Below are 20,013 nucleotides of genomic sequence, written 5' to 3'. Positions count from 1 at the left end.
CATTAAGATAAAACTTACCTGCAGTGAAATCCTCATTTTTTATGGGAGTTATCATTTGAATAGCTTTTTCTTGCAGAGCTTTGATGCCTTCTAGTGATGTTTATTTCAACTGAGTTTACATACCTGGGTATTTGTAATTGATTTAATCCCTAAGAGCAATCATTCGCATAAACAAAAATTCACTACATAACCATTTCTAGGTATCCACTTCTCACAGTTAGAGGAAAATCATGAAGATAGTCCCTCTGGGACACATGAAGAAAGTCCTAGCTCTAAAAACTTACAAAATGGGTAAGAGACTTTTGTAACCTAAGTTGACCCAGAGACATGAGAAAAGTTTATATTTTTGGTTACATTTTCCTAAAATACTTTGGCTATTCTTTATGAAATAAAAGATAAGATCTATTTTACCCTTTTAATCTAGAAATTAAAGAACTAGTCTTCTTAAAGTACCAAGTACCCCATCAAGTCATTGGAAGGAAGTAGGTTCAGTTGAAAGCCTCTAGGAGAAAATCCTGCCGACATGAATCCAGGAGTGTAAGTGGACAGGATCTTGCTTTGGAGGTTTTCAGAATATCTCATCTCCACAAAACATGGTTCTTGTTTTAGGACTGCCTCACTCCAAGTCCAAAATGAAGGGCTGTATTAAGTACCTAACCATGTTTATTGCATGTTTGTCTTCCTACAGACTGCTTATTTTCCTGCTATGTAATATGTTATAAAACGATTCTAACTGTTTAGCAGCTGCGTAAGTACTATTGTCATGCCAACAGAGAATAGCTATCAGATAAAATAATTATATCTATCTCCACTGAAAACTGGAAAAAATAAGTTATTACATCTGAACTCTTTACCACAATGAGTGTTACCTTCCTGTCTTTTAGAACTTGCTGGTCACCTCAAATCTGATACAGAGCTCCACGATGCAAACACTCAGAAAAAAAAAACACTAAGCATGAGTTTCAGTCCCCCCATCCTTCATTTTGTCACAGTAGGGTTTACAATCATGCCGATTTCAAAGCTTGAGGATCATGAGTTTTGTTGTATTTCACACGATGCTTGTCATACCCTTTATCAGAGTTAAGACATACATTTACATGTATCAAAACAAACAAATATGACAGTGATCGTATGTAGAAGTTACCTGGTATTTGCACTGCTGTGCCTTCAACCGAACCCACACTCGTGCCAATCAGGAAATCTGATCCATTAGTGACTTCCGGAAGGGAAAATGATGAAGTTACAAGTTCAAGAGTGTTTAGCTCCTCAGAACTTATTGTTGATTGCTTATTTGGATAAGGATTTTTTCCAGGGGCTGTATTGTTTGTTGCAATGTTAGAAGACATTGTTGTGATCTCCTCTCGACCAAGCAAAGCTGATTGTGGTTCTATGCTTCTATCCAAAGGTTGTGAAGACAAAGTTAGCATTGTAACTGCTTCCTGTTCAGGTTTGAATAACCCACCTTCTAGACTGTTAGGTGAATCTGAAACAGGTGTGGAAAGAAGCCATGGGATCTCCCTCTCTGTACTCCTGTCACTTTCTTGACTAGGGTTCTTTGCTTTCTCTGAAGAGGATTCAACTTTTATGGTGCTAACATTTGGAACATCTGTGCTTGCTCTTTCTCCAAAATTCAGAAAAGCAGTAGGGAAGGTATGTATTGATGAAGAATCTCCAGAAACAGTAGTTTCTTCCTCAGCAACCAGATCAGTTACAGAAGAATCTGTCTCCTCTGACCTGTCTGTTATGAGTTTATTAAAGTGAGGAGTACTTTCAGTAGTTGGACTTTCTGATTCAGGCTTAGGAGAAAACTCTAGCAGAGAAGCCTCTGTTGTATCTAGAAGGTCTGTAGTGGGTGGTTTATAAGTTGCTGCAATAACAGAACTAAGCTCTTTGAAAGTTCCTTCTGATGAGTGACCAGACTCGGTGCCCTTTGACGATGATGTACTTGGAACGATCATCTCAGGATACTCAGACACTCCATTAACTAACTGAACAGTTACTGAGGATTTAGTTTGAGGTTCAGAATAAAGGCTCACTGAATCCGTTTCTTCATACTCTGCCAATGCTGATTTTGTTTGTATATATACTGTAGGATGCTTTTCATCATTGCTGCTAGATGACACAGTTGTGTGTTGGGAAGGACTCTGTGTGGTGACAATACTTACATCAAGCGTGCCAGTTTTCAAAGCCTTTTCAGTCTCTATAGTTAAATCTGGTGTAAGGGAAGGAACCTCAGGCTTCTTATCATCCAGTTCTTCTTGGCCCATTCCAGAAAAACCAGAAACAGACATTGTTTCACTCTGATCTGCTATGACTCGGTTGTTTGCTGAAGTATTCAGCTCATATGTGTCTTCTGTTGTGCTTGTCATCAGAACATGTTTAGTCTCAAATTCAGATTCTTTAGACTCATGAGGCACATGAGGGCTTACCAATGAGGGTACTGTTGGAAGGAAAATTCTCATCTCATAAAGGCCAGTAGTGGTGAGAGTTTCTGTTGCAAACTTCACAGTATTCCCTGAACCTAAATCCTTGTCATCCAATTTTGGTCTGTGCCCAGATGTTACTGATTCACTACTTAGCTGGGTGGAAGTAGTCAAAGAATGACTATCACCAGTTCCAAGTGAATTTTCTTTGATTACAGAAAAATTAGGTGTTGAATCATATTTATCCATGTCAGCTTTCATGCTATCATCACTGCCATATGTTGACTGTATGGCAGGATTGGGCATTGTCTGCACACTTATAATATCTTCTGGCATTGATTTGGAGTGGTCCATGTCTATAATAGTTGTTTCTTCTGATGGGATTTCAAGTCGTTCTTCAATTAGTGTAATATCACCATAAACAGAAACATTCAATATAACATTTCTTTTATCATCAACCATTGGAATAATTTTCTCATATATGCCAGTATCACTTGTTAGTTCTTCTGATGTAATTGTCTTCGGTTCAGCAGCAGTTTGATTTGCCACAATCTCTTCTTCTTCCATAAAAAGGGATACTAATCCTGTAATCACAGTCTGTGATCCATCTGTCGGTGCCTCTGTTGTCATAACTTCAGAATAAACTTCTCCAGGAACACTAGGTGAAGCAGTTAGTTCGACTTTTGTCCGAGGAGGTATCGACAAATGAGTAAATGTGACATGGGGAAATGAATCTGAAACACCAACCCAGCCAGATCCCTCTCCAGAGCTTTCAGGTAATAATCTGCTTGGCATTTTTGTTGCTGAGGTTGCAAGTGATTCTTCTGTTTCAAGATTAGGAGTTCCACTCAGTATTACAGAAACGGGAGTTATGACATCTTCAGTCAGCAAATGTGAAGTTTCCTCACGAGACACAACTTTAGAAGTAGCTGTTGGCCTGTCTGTTTCATTTTCTCCCCTCCTATGGTTCATTTCCTTATTGTGAGGTTCTTCAGTAACAACAAAATAATGTGTCATCTCCTTGCCTTCAGAGCTGAAGTTCTTGAAACTGTCTTCAGCTAAAGCTGGGGAACTGGTGATCATCGAGTCTGCAGTTCCTGACAGCAGCTCTTCTGCAGAACTTGTAATTCCTTCATTAACTTCAGCATACCTTTCAGCGCTTCCTCTTTCAAAGTCTTGTGTCTTGTCAGTTGAAAGGTTGGGTCCTACATTTGCAGGATGAAAAGGCAGAGGACTTGCAGTACTTGTGATTTCTTTGACAGCCAATGGCACTACAGAAGGAATAACAGTAAACTCATCTCCTGATCCTTGTCCTGAAAATAATGCATCACCAATGAGATCATTATTTGGTAGTTTTTGTTCTTTAGTTGTCAGGAGTGATATGGCAGTATCTTCTGTAGGAAAAATACTTTGCACCAACTCCTCTTTTTCCTCTGTAACTGTAATTGGAGAGCTTACATATTTCCTTTCAATTGTTACAGACTCAGTTACTCTGTCATTATTAAATAGGAAAAATATTTTTTCACCAGACTCAGTTTCTACTTTCTTTTCTTCTGAGTATGGTCTGACAGTGGGAACATTTAAAAACTCCAGATGTTCATGGTTAACCTGCGTACTTCTGAAGAATGGATCTTCAGTTGTTTCTGCAGAAGATTCTATCACTTTGGGGGAAACTTCCCATAGTTTATCTTCCTTTGAACGAGTATCTTCTGACAAAGGAAACTTCGTAGTAAAAGCTCTCACTGTCAGTTCATCAACTGTTTTCTCTTCCATTTTTATGTCAGTTACAGTTCCCATCGTAGTTACTTCATGTTCAGCACTCATGACTGGCTCATTAGGTTCAGTAGTGAAGGCATGATCCACAGATGACGTGCTGACAACACTTCTGCCATATTCCTCTTGTGATTCTTGTTTCCTTGTGGGTGAAACTGCTGTTTTTGTAAATGATTCAGTGAAAGTTTCTGCTTCTCCAGAACCCTGATCAATAAATGGGATATGATCTCCAATTACTTTTTCATTAGGTCCATTAGACATCAGTTCTGTAGTGCTGCTGTCACCTCTGAATTCTTCTCCAGAGCCAGGCTCAATCAGGAGAATTTTGCCCAAAGAGCCAGTTGAAGAACTATCTTTTCCATTTCTGCTTTCTGTAGATTCAACTATTGCTTTTATATTTCCAGTACTGTGTGTCACCATGATGTCAAGAGGGCTGTTATTAACCACTGATTCTGGTGATGATGTGACTTCAGCTGTTTCTAAATCCTTTGCTTTAACTCCTGGTGCAACATGAAGTGTTTTATCTTCTCCAGAAGCATGACTAGATTTTATTTCAGAAGGAGCTCTTGGTTCTACTTCCTCTGTTAGTTCTCCTGGATTTCCTGTACTAAACACAGTCTGAGGCATCTGACTTTCTACTCCAGACTCCATTGTCAAGCCATCTGACCCAGTACTTGAAATTGATCTTGCTGATTCACCTGTTCCCACGTGTTCTTCATATTCTGCTGTTGCATTCTCCAATGAAACATCTGTGATGTAAATTTTTCCTTCATGCTTTTCTGTTTGCATTTCAGTGACAGACCTTGATGGAACTGAACTCAAAGTAGCAGACTCAATGATAATATCTATGTCTCCAGAACCTGCATCAGTAAATGGGGAGCCAGTACTTACCACTTCTCTTGTGGGACTCCCTGATAAAAAGTCTGCTGGTTCTTCAGCTGATCCTTCATTGATAAAAAGCTTCTTCTCTCTCAAGAAAGGAACACTGGTAACCTTTTTGATTTCAGAATGCATGGTACCTGTTACTGGTACTGTTTCTCTGAGTGGGATGGGTTCCTGACTTGCAGTTCTGACTTCATCAGTAGTGCTTCCAAGTTCATTCAATTCTGATTTTCCCTCTGCTATAGTGGCTGAATTTTCCTGACTTGAATAAACTGCAGTCTGTATTTCTTTTTCTACCTCAATTTTATTTTCAGTTGGAACTGAGTTGCCAACTACTTGTTCTGTAATAAGCTTAGACAGAGAATTGGTGGGAACAGTTGCTTCAGAACTTTGATCAAAAGTAGAATAAAGATTGCTTGTTCCTCCAGGCAAAGCAGAGGTGAGTCCTGAAATGGTTACAGAAATTTCTGTGGGCACTACGGTGCCAGAACCTAAAGAAATGTCTTGCATTGGAAGTGTTTCTGTTATTGCCATTTCTGTTGTCATGGCTGAAGTTATAGCAGCATCCTCTTCTACATCCCCAGAACCTTCTAGAACTATAAACGAAGATGCGCTTAACTCAGGCTTTGCTGTCTGACTTGTTTCTTCCAGAAGGCTTTCAAAAGGGTAATTTGCATCAAGTTTAATAGTTGATTTATAATAATTTCCTGGAGCAGAAGTTCCCTCTTCTGGAATAAAGCCTTTCAAAGCTGTGCTGACAGTAGCAGTATCAAAACCAACATCAAGACCAGCAGTTACAGCAGAACTTTCCATGGTAAATGCATTGGGAACAGAAGTTGTACCAGAAACTTTCTCATCATCTTCCTGTCTTGACATTGCCACAATTTCTGTGAATGCAGAACTAGACAAATCAGATTCAGTGGAGCCATCGCCAGAAGATTCGCTAGTAATCAAAAGCAAGTTTTTTACAGTTTTAGTAGAGCTCTCCTCAGTTCCGTGCCATGTTACACTCTCCTTATTTTTTTGTGGTGACTGCTCATATACAGAAGTAATCTCTACTGATTTGTCTGTTGTGGCAGTTTCAGACTCACCACTATACACTGGTTCTAACATTGCAACATCTGCTGTCGGTTGTGTAACTTCAAACGCCCCTATTACTTCCCCAGCTTTGCTTGGTTGCATTGTACCAGAAGCTTCAGTTTCAGGTATTATGAAGGTGTTTGTTTCATTGATTTGTGAAAAGGTTACATTTTTGGAATGTGCAACACTTTCAATTTGGTCACTTCTCGCTTCCTCAGCTTTTGTGCTTTTAGGTGCACTTGTCACCTGTTGCTTTCCATTGATGAACTGCAAAGCTGGAGGGGTTGTAACATCAGTAGTATTTTCACAGTCTTCCTCCTCTTCAAATTCTATAAAGTTTGGAAAGAAAGGATCCAATATTATATATTCAGATGAATCCTGCACAGAGTCTGAAGTACAGGGTTCAGTCTGAGTTGATTCTGCATCAATGTGGGGTTCATCTATTGCATGAGGAAGCATGTGGCGACTGAACAGATCCAAAAGTTCATTCACCGGATGATCTGCAAGAAAAAAAGAGCTTTTCATAATCCCTAAGTAACAGTGATGGTTGTGCATTATAGTAGACACATGAAGTATAACCAATCTATAGGAGAAAAAAAATATTCAAAAAGAAACATAGCAAATTCAGTATATTCTTCCATTAACAATAAGTTAAATGCTCTCCCAGTGTTTTAATTTCTAGTTGAAGGTCCTGTGTATTGAATACATTGCTTATGTAATGCTGTTCATTACTGTAGGTATTCCCAAACCCATGCCAGAGCCAACTTCTCCTGTGCCACATAGCAGAGACAAGATGAAACCAGTTTTTTAGACCAAAAGACTGTGGTTCCAACCTACAGCAACTACTTATACACGTTTGTGATGCTAGCTAGCCTTCACCAAAATTTAGCTTAGATGAAACTAAGCAAAGTGAAGTCTAAAGCAAAATAGAACATAGAGGACATGTCTCTGTAGCTCCATTTATCCTCGTGATAGAGTAATTCAAATTACTAGTGACACCATTTAAAAAAAAAAAAAAAAAAAAAAAAAAAAAAAAAAAAAGCTTTATTCTTTCCACTTCAAACCTTGTGCAGTAAATGAAGTCTTACTTATCAAAGAAGTCTAAATTATTTAACAGATAAAAAGTAAACCAGACTCAAAAATCAGTCACCAGTCAGACAGTATTATGAGTAAAGTCCAGCCATTTTTTTCTGCTTATTACTCACTTTAAATTATTCACACACTCCCACAGACTGCAGACCTCTAATTTTTTTCTCTAGCTAGTAAACCAGATAAAGAAGAAGAACGACGGTCTAAGTAGACAATGTTTTAGCTATGGAAGCCCTTATGTATTCATCTAAGATTTATGATCACAAAGTCCACAGACACTTTAAAAATGCACCTTCTCAGAACAAATGTTACATCAAACCTTCTTTTCTAGACAGTAGACACTGTTCTCATTAAACACATACAAACACCAGACTCAGAAAAATATAAATATATCAGGCTCTGATTGATACAACACTTGTCTGGCTGATTTGAATCTGGAAACTTTGTACTAAATTCTTATTCCATGAACAAATCTTGCTGGTTCTATCTTTAAAACCATTTTGTCCAAAGTGAAATTATTTTTTGTTGTTGTAAACTGGCATAACCAATACACCTCTATTTACATGTACCAGTAGAGACGAACATACAGGACTCTTAGAGTCTCACAGCCTTATCAGTGATGGATGCTTCTCAGAGAACACTTTCAGGTGTTCTGGCATATCAAGTGAATGACAGAGCAAAATTTAGAAGTAAATCTAATCTAAATGTATGAACACTATTTAACCTCTAGAACTATTGAGCCCTCAGAGACAGAGTAATCAGGTGATCATTCTGGAAAAGAATGTATTAAATCATATTAAACTGGTGCACAGCACAGCACTGTGAAAGGCTTGTGATTCCTGTCTTGAGTATTTTGTGCATACAAATTGACTGCAGCTTGGGTCTTGAAAAGGTCATTGCAGCTCTATGGAGAATTAATGTTCTAATATCTCACCCCTTGTTTACTGCTAAACTTATGAAGTATTACTGAGTCTTCATTTCCACTAAAAGATTCAGTTTGTACAGCACTAAGTTCAGGGCTCCCAGAGCAATGAAAAAAGGTTGTCTTGTACCTACCTGTCTGCTGCCCAGCTACTCACTATTGCATCATTGAAGCCTGGTGTTTACTTTGTGCTATGAAAACTCTGTTAGATGACTACAGAATTAAACACCTCCTCTCTCCCCAGCATGTGCTTGTAGGGAATTGTTTTATACAATGCTTGTAATGAGAGAATTTCTCCCTGTTCCTTCCTCCAGTGGTTTTGAAATATTTACACACACTGCCTGCTACCACAGGAAAGTACAGCTTCTGCAGCCATTTGTTTGAGTTTTCCCAGATCTACCTTTCAAATTTTATTCACACAGAAAAGCAGGATTTTTGCTATTTGTCCAAGATGACATGGAGATGCATGTCTACAACTAAGTAATACAGTCACATTCAAAACCCACAAATTTCAGCAAAGAGCAATACTAGTCACTATAACAAGGAATCATATTTTCATAAAAAGTAGAAGCTCCCATCAGCACAGAATTGTACACTTTCTTTTCAGAATAGACAATGCAACAAATACACAAGAACTCAATAAATGAAAAAGGGAAAAGGGAACCACACTAAATGTACAGAACCAGAGAGCTACATAGGAAGATGTGCACAGACAAGAAAGATGGCTTGTACTGTGTACACAGCTTAAGAAGGAATATGTATAAGTTTAAGAAGGAATGTGTATAAATAACCTGGTATATAGGCTAGCCTGGCATAAGCATTGATTATGACTTCATGTACAGCTGTTAGGATTGTGTGCACAAAGCATGTAACATCCTTTTGCACAGAACCATACATATTTAAAAAAAAAAAAATCTGGATGGGACAGGATAGGTTGTAATAGGGTACCATGACTAACAAGTTCTGACCAGTGTATTATTTTTGTAGCAGTGCACACCTGGGAGCCCTAAAATTATTAGCTCATGCTAAATCATTTATGGTAGGTAATAAATTTAATGAACAACATCTGTTCCAAGTTCACCTAGAAGATATATACAAATTCTTACATACACAAAGATCTCTATCAGACATTATTTTTACTTTGTTAGCTTTTTCAAGATCTCACATGCCACAGAGATCCACATAAAAGAATCCTAGCTATGGTATGATATTCCAATAATAAACTTTCAGGAGGCTCTTTCATCAAATACTAAGTATTTTTTTTTCTTTTTTTTTTTCCTTTCAAGAACAAAATCACCAGCTTTTAAGAAAACAGAAAAGAATTCAACTGAATTATTTCTTATTAAAATCTCTTGTCCTTTCTACTGCTTTGATTAATCGGTGTTAGCAATCAGGTTCCTAATGCTCAGCATTAACAGATACGGTAAGTTTTCTTAAACTCTAGAGAAAATCAATAATTAAACAATGCAGGTCATATAACATGTAACCTTGTACTCCAAGAATAAACAAGATACTAGGATGAAAACCTAAGTCCTATCACAAAATATGAATAGGGGACAGAAAACTCTTAAATGGTTTATTTGAATCCTCAGAGCAGACACACAAACACTTGCAATAGTTCTGAACTGGTTACATACAGCTGACAGATGTTGCCCATATTTATGTTAGTGTCCATTTCATCTGCAGGGAAAGACACATAGATATGAGCCTGCTAATAAAAGACAAGATGAGGACTTTAAGAGAAAGGAATTTAGGTCCTAAATATTCCTATCAATAGTTCGCACATTACCAGGACAAACAAGCCAAAAGGAGCACTTGTTCAAATAGGTGTTTTCTTACTATCGCTTCCAGAAAGTAAAATCAAGTAGCTAAAAAGCAGTAAAAACAAGTAGTCAGTCTAGATTTCCAATCCAAACAAGTCCTAAAGGAGAATTGTCAGTAAGGCATTTTACTGAAAAAATTGAAATATGCAGTGAAATAAAGATGAAATAGATAGGTGGATGAGTGCATATGCAGCCGAGAGTGCTTCTTAATCTATTTAATACATGTAGACATTTAAAATTACGTGCATAGTACAGGCATCTATCTCAGTAACAGTCAACTATGTGTAACAAATGGAAATCCCCAGCTCCAGGTGCTTTTTTAGCCACAAGAGGATTTGCCTACTACTACTCAAAACCACAGCACGATGGATTGAGGTGGCATTAATTTCCATTTCAACCCTTCTAATGACAGTTGGTTCTAAGCCCAAATTGTTTTTCATGGGCCAAGGAAAAAGAGATGCTCCAGTGTTATCCAATGCTACCGTCCACACATTCAAAAAAAATTATAAAGTTTGATACCAGTCTTTCTTGAAAAGATTTTTAATATCCTACAAAGATCACTAAAAGGCTTTTCAAGATCATTGTTGGGGGACTGGCAGTAGAAAGTATTTTCTCTCTAAAAATTCTTCAGGTGAACAGCTGAATAAGAATAAATAAAGAATTAAATGAAAAACAGTTTCTCATGTTTTCCAAACTTTCAAAAAAAAAAGAAAAAATATAAATCAGAAGAGTTAAGTATTAAGCATGTTTTTCTGAAGTCTCATTCATAATAGGACAGTTTATATCTGATTTGACACATTGAAGATGACACAATTTCACCTGTGGATTCCTGCATTTTTCCCAAGATGCATGTGAGAAGTAACAGAGTTTAGTTTTCTGTAGAACTACAGGTCTGATAAACTCATGAAACACACTGAAAGATTAAAGAAATATTCTGTGGACTTTGAATCAGGCCCTGTATTTTGATTACAATAGAGATAAAAAGAAGAAAGATCTCTGAAAGAAGACCAAAACCATTTCAGACTGTTCAGACTGCCTTTTAAGTGTGAGTATCATTAGATCGTGGGACACTATCACAAACTATGTTGCAATCACTATCAAGAATCCATAACCACAAGGCTAAGAGGTAATAAATAAGTAAATAAATAATAGTTTGCAGTAGTCATATCTAGTCCTGCACTTGATAACCAGAGAATTTTGGTTTTGGTTTCAACAAAATTATATCATTGTGGATTTAGTTCACAGTATGACTAAAATAACAATAAAATATTGTCCACATTTTATCATATTTCTATACATGTGACATTTAGTGACCGTAAAAAAGGCAATGTGGTAACTTGCAATGAAAATAAGAAAACTTTGTCTCAGAGGGAAAAGCAATAAATCATTTAGGACAAAAACTGGGCTTTACATATTAAACCATCTTGTTTCTTCCCCACAGATATGTACTCTGTGTTTATTTTCAAATGCTACCTCTGCTTTGCTGCAGTTGGTCAGTATGATACCATGACCACTATCTCCTGTAGAAGAATCCCATCGCTTGCAGTACGATAAACTTGCTCCCCACAAGCAATGGCCTTGAATGTCACCTAAAAAAGATTGTGTGCTCAAGGACCAGGGGACAGGCAAAATTGTAATCCCTACCAGTCAGCACTTCTTGGAAGAATGGACCATCAGCTCAGGCAGGCTGTTAAATGACAACTCAAGTCAGATGTCTCGAGCAGATGTCCCTTCATACAAGCTATTGATTAGACCTTTAAAAAACATTACTCTGAGAAAGGCAATGCAAAGCGGGAAGAGATTTTAAAAATTTTCTATGGAAAGCACACCAATAGCAATAAGGACTTAAGGCACATGAATCTGTATCTTACTCATTTTTGTATAATCATAAAATCTAGTCTAGCCTCCCATATGAAATGAGTCACAGAATTTCACTTAGTCCAACCTTATTTTGTGGATCAAAACTGCTTTGAAAAGCTGATCCAAACAGGCAATCTCCAGAATGCTTTAGTAAACATGCACATTGTGTTTGACTAAGACTTTCTGAAGAACTGAAACTCATGGCTTTTTATACATGTACATATACATTCATGGGACACACCTGACAGGTTAGCAAAAATGATCTACCAAAAGTGAGCACACACTCAGCAGGCTTCAACTCAGCCAACAGGAGTCTCCACCTCTTCTGGAAAAATATTTCAGAGCCCTCAAAGTAAGAGTTCAAAAGGAGTTATTTAAACTGTATGAAAGGTCAGTGAAGGCTCAAGTCTGGACTTGGGAGAGGACGTAGCATGAGGAAAGACTTACGCAGCTTTATGTCACACATTGACTCCCCTGAACCTCAGATGTGCTGAGGACCAGCTTGGCAGTCTAGACTGACTCAAGCAGGTTTATGACTACAGCTTTCTGAAACTCTTCCAGTGAAAAAAACTCAACCAATGCCACATGAATGTCAGTCTCAATGAATATTTTCTTTTACTAGCATAGTGAAGAAGGAGCAATCTGACAAGATGGCCCTCATTAAAAAAAAAAAAAAAATCTAAAACTAGGTAACTAGGTGTGTATAGGTGCATAGAATTCTTTTTTTGTTTGTTTGTTTGTTTCCCTAAAAATGTTACATTTAAATTGCTACAGAATGCTTCAATTTTACATATATAAAGCATTCTGATAACATCTTTTGGACCATTTTGTTTAATGGAGTAGGGATTATATTGTTCTTCTTTTCATCTCATTTCAAAGGAAATAAGATTTTGAAACACAGACATTTCCTGCTGAAGGAAAATTCCAAGTGTCAGTCTTAAGTAAACGCAATTCCTCTAACTTGTGCCATCTTGTAATATCATTAACCTACCTAAGCACGGTCAAAGTACAATACTGCTTCAGGCATACCCCATTTCTCCCAGCAGAGAAAGGTGGGAATACTGCCAAGGAGCTGGTCTAAGGTGTTAAAGAAACATAGCTACTATTATACACACCTAAGTAAAAGACAACAAAGAAAGGTCCTGAAATAATTATTTTTTTTTTATTTATTTATTTTCATCCTTCTACCTCCCATTAACATGGACAGTATGTATGATGAGGTCTAGCAAAATCCAGTTCTTGATTACTGTTTAGTCTAAATAAATAAAGGGTTTTATTTAGCTCACTTAAAAATGTTCCCCTGCTGGAGATGTATTTCTAAATCTTTTGTTATCTTTGTCTCCTTTTAGAAACATTTAAGGATGTAATGCACATTTCCATAGGTTTATTTTTTTTACCTTCTAAATTTAATCAACATTTATGTTTTCTTCTTCCTCTGACTGTCAAAAGAGAAAGTAATATTTTTAAAATTCCAACAGCAGGAAAAAGAAAGAAAGAAAGAAAGAAAGAAAGAAAGAAAGAAAGAAAGAAAGAAAGAAAGAAAGAAAGAAAGAAAGAAAGAAAGAAAGAAAGAAAGAAAGAAAGAAAGAAAGAAAGAAAGAAAGAAAGAAAGAAAGAAAGAAAGAAAGAAAGAAAGAAAGAAAGAAAGAAAGAAAAAGAAAGAAAGAGAGAGAGAAAGAGAGAGAGAAAGAGAGAGAGAAAGAGAGAAAGAGAGAGAAAGAGAGAAAGAGAGAGAGAAAGAGAGAAAGAGAGAGAGAAAGAGAGAAAGAAAGATAGAAAGAGAGAAAGAGAGAAAGAAAGAAAGAAAGAGAGAAAGAGAGAAAGAAAGAGAGAAAGAGAGAAAGAGAGAAAGAAAGAGAGAAAGAGAAAGAGAGAAAGAAAGAAAGAGAGAAAGAGAGAAAGAGAGAAAGAGAGAGAGAAAGAAAGAGAGAGAGAGAAAGAAAGAAAGAAAGAAAGAAAGAAAGAAAGAAAGAAAGAAAGAAAGAAAGAAAGAAAGAAAGAAAGAAAGAAAGAAAGAAAGAAAGAGAAAGAAAGAAAGAAAGAAAGAAAAACAATAAAAAATAAATATAAATTATATAAATTAGCCTTGCATAGAAATCTCAAACACCCAAGCAAATCTCTGGAAGAAAATATTTCAAAAGAAGAATTTGTACACAGCTGGATGGGTAGGAGTTGAAAGAGATTCAAGGTGGGTGGTCAGCCTTGCCTGCACCCCATGAATCCGCTGTACCGTATTTCAGTGTCTCTCTTTCCATGCAAGATACAGCCCCACTGAAAACCTCAGTTTCAGTCACTGGCATGTTCTTAAACTGCAGCCTTTTACAGCTATACCATTCCCACAAGTTCCCACTTGACAGAATTGCTGGCGATGACCAGAAACACCTGTGTAGAGTGTATGTCACTTATGCGGACATCTGTTTTGCACAGGACTCTGGCCTGCATGGTTGTGCTACAGCATCCCTGCCAAATTTTAAAGTAATAGACATGATGATACAAAAACCATGTCAGCAATAAATGGACTGTTTTATTGTAAAAGAGTATCACGAAACCTTCTGGCAGTCTTTGGTGTTTCCTTCAGCCTAGTTGCTTCCTGCATTCTCCCCCCTGACACAGTGGTAAACTTGTTAAGAAAAAACAGATTGAGCAAAATGTCAATTTGTTAAAAATGGCACTCCTGCAGTGTCACATCTAAACTCCTGCAAGTGCAGAATACAGTTCCCTGTATAATGACAGAATATTTGTCAAAAAATATCCTAAGGAGGACTATTTTCTTCCTGTTTCCTCTCTGCTCCAATATGTCATTAACAAACCAATGCTCCCATCAGTGGTGTCTCTTCCTGTATGATCCATGAACATCCTTCCAATGACAACATTTTACTTTCTGCCTACAGAGAGGACACTTCTAAAATTTTGCAGGGCTAAACAACCCAAAACAAACCACTGACAAGTACTAAAATCCTTTTCTCCAGCTGAAATCCTAAACACATTAAAAGCCAGACTGTGCAGCCATATGGTATCTGGATTAGCCAGTCTGTCTGGATGCATATATACTACATATAGTATATATAGTATATATACTATATATATATATATATGCAGAAAAGTGCAAACCCAGAGGCCAGCTCACCAGGTCAGGTGGCTAGCAGACGAGCTGGCTGGGAAGGAAAGCAAGACTACTTCAGTCTTGATCTCATGGGAGTTTTTCCATGTCTGAGGAGGAAACAGTGAGAGATCAACAGGCCTTGCCCTCCCTATCCCACTCTCACTGCTGTCTCGTGGTTACACTCACTCCAGGGCAACCCCTAATGCTTTTGCCATTATGCAATGGAATGAGAAAGAACTAATTCTGTCCCTACTAACGTGGGAAGATTGTGCCCCTTCCCAGAAGAAATACAAATGACTTACCAATGCAAAACTCTGGGGCCAACATCAAGATGCTATAGCTACAGTGTTGAAGCAGATGTCCACCATTTGGCAACTCCCATAGCTGCTCTTGAAAAGCTCTATAATAAATATTAATTCTCCTGTCCCTTTCCCTGGTGAACGTCAACAATATTTGGCTTTAGGAATTGAGACTAGACTCCTTCCTGTGGTAATTCTTGAAAAATTTAAGTCAATATCACATTAATGTAGCAGTAATACAGGTTGTTTTATGGAGTAGGCAAGGACTAACTTTTACTTTCTTTTCTTAACCTATGTCATTTGCTTCAAAGGGGGAATTTTATGTGGCAGAAACAAAACCAGAAAATATTTTGATGTTCAAGCTGTAAGACAGACAGTTGTTTTTATATATACAACTACATATTTATGTGAATATGTTATTACCCCAGACTATTGGAGTAATTTATGGAAATGTGCTGCCACTTATCATGATGCTTTTCTGAAATTTTATCCCCTACAATCTTCCAAGCATCTTTCAAGAACCTCGTAAGTGCTCTTTAACCTCTGCACAAGCCCTCTGGTTATGCAGCCAGCACTCAAAACCACAACTGATCAGACACACTGATTGTCTGCAGCCCCCGCTTCCCTATTTGGGACAAATTTAGAGCTATGAATTATGTGATAACACACACTCACTCTGTCATGGCAAATCTATTTTATTCATTGAAATATGAGCAAATCTTTGCTAGAATAGTCCACTGTGGGACAAATCACCCTTGTCCTAGACCTATTTGCTTGTGTTACTACTATTATCTTCATAATAGCTTAAATGCAAATGTATGCTTTAGAATAGTTGAGTGATTACACACACAGATATTGACATACATGGCATATGGATTTTTCAGCATTTTATGCATTGCAAATATTACTCAAAAGACACAGAATGAATTCTATAACTGCAATTTTAATGGACTGTTGTTAGTATCATCTCTTGACTTGGAAGGAAAAAAAAAATTGCACCCATTTGAAATTTATCTTTAGGGGTTAATAAGTATGGTTGTTCTGGGTATTAAAAAAATCTAAAGCAGTCTGGGGATAAACTGGACCAACATAAGGGTGTAAAAGCCTCACTGTTGCAGACAGAATGAAACAAATGTGACTAAAATATATTTTTAGGCAAAGGAGTGCAGTGTCATGCATGTCAAAGTCTTTCAAAAGTCAAATACTAAACTTGACAGATAATTTCTTCCTGGATCAATTTTAGGGTGCCTTTGATCCTCGCTTTTCTCAACTTTGCAGGGACATGTGCACAGCAGATGAAAAAGACAAAAGAGTATAGCTGAAAAGGAGGCCTGATGGAGCAGGAATACTCCAGAATGAGCTAATAACAACAGAAGACTTATCTGAGAGCAACCTGCAGTATACCTGCCAATAATTTACCATTTCATTGCTTGGAGCTGGGAATAGAACATATGACACATACAGAGAATGAGTTTCTCTTTAACCATGTAATCACACACACACACACACAAGAATACAATGAGAAATGTTTTCACTTTAAAAGCAAAGCATTTTTCTATCTACTTTTTTTTTTTTCTTGGAAGATTTGTTTTGGAAAAATACTAATTTGCTTTTAGAAACATTAGAAAAAAAAATCACAACATCTTTCTTAGAAAATACTGGCAATCAAAAGTTTTCAGCCAAGTAGATTGAAAAAAAAAAAATAAATTCAGATGTCCAGCTCTGATAAGCTTGGTGCAGCTCTAAAAAAGGCCGAGGGGGCAGACTATTGACTATAACCCTGCTAGTCAATAACTAACAAACTCTGCTATTCTAATGCAGTTTTATAGCTACTAACTCAGAACTTCAGAACTAGTTCACCATGGCCACTGAGGGTTTCCACCAGGTTCACTCTCCATTACAACTCCCTGACCGCTGTCTCTTTTCACCAGAGATATATCCCCTGGACTTTATCCTAACCTCTCAGCTGGATCGTATCTATGCAGAGTTTACAGAGGACTTGAGAATTTGGCTTATAACATTTAATATTTAACTAAACATGTCACTGGCAATCCACTACAAGCCTGAGTAGCAAATGCATGATCAACACAAGAATCACTTCATCCACCATTTCTATGAGAAAAAAACAACCAAACAACCAAACAACCAACCAAAAAAAAAAAAAAACTTTAGACAAATCCCACAATAAAATCTGACTAAAAAGGATACTAATCTGTGCATATAGGTACTCTGTGTATGTACAGGTATATTCTGTACTATTATATTCTATTTATTGTGGTACAAAAGTGTATTAAGTATGTGGAAATTGTTCTCCAAATGTCAAAAAACTCCCACTGAAACTATGGAACTCTCACCGGACTACATGAAAAACTCAAGACTGTGGTTAGAAAATTTACTGAGAAAAACAAAACAAAACAAAACAAAAAAAAATGGTAACCAAGTACAGACTCAATATACAATACACTCTTTGCTATTGACACAGAGTCAATAGCAAAGCAGGCATGGACTTCTGGAAGACAAAATTACTCCTGGATGGGACCAAACTTCCAACTGCCTTTCTTCATTTATGAAGACAAACTTCTATGTGAGTTTAGATAATGAGTTCTTCTTTAAGCAAGCGTAGTAACAGTGGACTGGTCAGGCAAATACTAAGACAATTCACTGAGCAATCTTTTTTTTTTTTTTAAATAAATGTGAATTATTCCACAGAACAATATAGACAACTTCAGCTCCATGTTCCCAAAGGCTACAGAAAATATGTACAGACACTCTGAACATATTCTGACTTGTGCCAGGAAATAATTCCCAAGTCTCTTGAAAGAAACCAGCGGGTATTATATATATTATTGATCAAATTTATCATCTGAACACTGTCAAAAAGAGGGAAAAGGAAAAAGGCTAGCTGGATCAGCAAGAATGAATTTAATCACTGGATCTAAAATGTGCAAAAAACTGCCAAATGACCACTGAAAAATACATAATAAAAAAGAAAGAATAGCTCACCAAATATTTTTAAAGTGTTATTATCAGACTAAATATTAAGTGATCCATCTTAAAGGGATGGCTTCCTACTAAGAGCTTTAGTCTTTGAATCGCTTATAAAAATATCTTTATATACACTTCCAGGATCATATCCTGTATTCAACCATAGTTTCATTGTATCCAATTAATCATTTCATGAAAAGTAAAACACTATGGCTAATATTGTCTGAAAATGGAAAAAAGTTGATATCCCATCATAAATAGTAAGATTTCTTACAATCTGGATAAATTCAGAAGACTTTGGTACAGACAACCACCTTCCTTAAAAAATTAATTCATATTCTAAATGTAGTTTCCATGTAAATGATCGTTCATCTTTTTTGCCAAAGGATTTCTTAAGACTTTTTCCATGTAAACAAAACTTCTAAAAGGATTCTTCTTCCTTTATAACAGATGTATGAAAAACTACATTGTACCTATGAATAAAATTCCTTCATTTGTCTCATGAATAAACAAAGAGCTATAAGAAAGCTAGAAATGTGTAATCCCTATGTCTAGAACTGAGACGTTTCCTTGGAAACAATGCAAAAACAGCAAGGAATGTGTAGGCATCCTCTGAACAGTATTTAATGTGAGGGCACTGTTCCTTGTATCTATGGAAGTCTATAAAGGAATGTGAAAAAAGAAATTATTGTTCTATAATAAGTCTTCAGGAAGAGCCAGCAATAGTGTCCTAAAAACTATGTGTTAATCCACTGTCTCAGTTTCTTGTGAAACTTTCTGGGTACCAAGTTTTAGCTTTGTTGAATATGGGGTTAGTATTTTCATTTTCCCTTTAAACATAAATAAATAAATAAATAAATAAATAAATAAATAAATAAATAAATAAATAAATAAGTGTCCAAAAAAGCTCAACATTGTTACAGTTATTCATTTACTAGCATTTTCTTTCATGCTGGACATCCTTGCTGTTGCACTTTCAGCATGATTTACATGTGAGAGTGTTCTACTTTTTGTGAAAAGCCCTTCACAGCAACAATGCAATGTGAATATTCTGATACAAAAAAATTCTAGCTGGCTTAATTAAGCAACAGGTCTATCAGTTAGGGTTAAATGTGTTCATTAAGTCCCTATGACACAAATCTGCTTTGAAGAAAAAATAACCTAATTATAGAATGAAACAGAAGCTGTAAATGTTACGAAGACATTCAGATACCAACCAACCCCAAAACAATTCTGCACTAAATCACCTCATTGGAATTACTGTGGTGTAATTACGCTGGGAAAGATGATATCAGAATCTGGCCATATTAGCTGCTATTTAACACTTAACTACTCAAAACAGAATGAAAAAATGGCTCTCTGTATGCCACATTTTACAAATAATATGGAGAATTCATTCATCAAGGGTATGAAAATTACTTGAGCATTACACGAGACGCTGACAAACCTGTTTCATTTGGAAATGTGTTCCCAAACCACTAGGTGTTTTTCTTTCTTAGCTGAACACATAAGCCCAGTGCTTGAAATAAAACACTACGAGGAAGGACTGTACTAACTATTCAAACATTGAAGTAAAATAAAACCTTGTCCATTGACCACAGCAGCAGCAGAGAAGGTGGTCTTTCTCCAGGGCTGGTGAGGGCCATCAGCTGTCATAGTATTAATGCCAGCTGGAAAGTTACAGTCAGTAAGTAGACAAGCCCAGCTTTTGCTAAATAAATAGGAGGTTTTTCATTTAATAAGATGGGAATTTGGAGAGACACCTTACTATTGC

General features: G+C 36.7%; 1 protein-coding gene across 1 annotated transcript in view; it reads right to left on the bottom strand.

Annotated features, from left to right (window-relative positions):
- Positions 1-20,013, bottom strand: part of VCAN (versican) — a 111,748-nt gene that overhangs the window by 29,758 nt on the left and 61,977 nt on the right. Inside the window, exon 8 of the mRNA XM_032205361.1 lies at positions 1,145-6,658. Coding sequence (XP_032061252.1) covers positions 1,145-6,658 — 5,514 coding nt within the window. The remainder of the gene's footprint in view (positions 1-1,144; positions 6,659-20,013) is intronic.

Source organism: Aythya fuligula, chromosome Z (assembly GCF_009819795.1).
Source record: "Aythya fuligula isolate bAytFul2 chromosome Z, bAytFul2.pri, whole genome shotgun sequence".
NCBI classification, from domain to species: domain Eukaryota; kingdom Metazoa; phylum Chordata; class Aves; order Anseriformes; family Anatidae; genus Aythya; species Aythya fuligula.
Note: the sequence above shows the minus strand (reverse complement) of the source record. Positions and strands in the feature narration are given on the sequence as shown.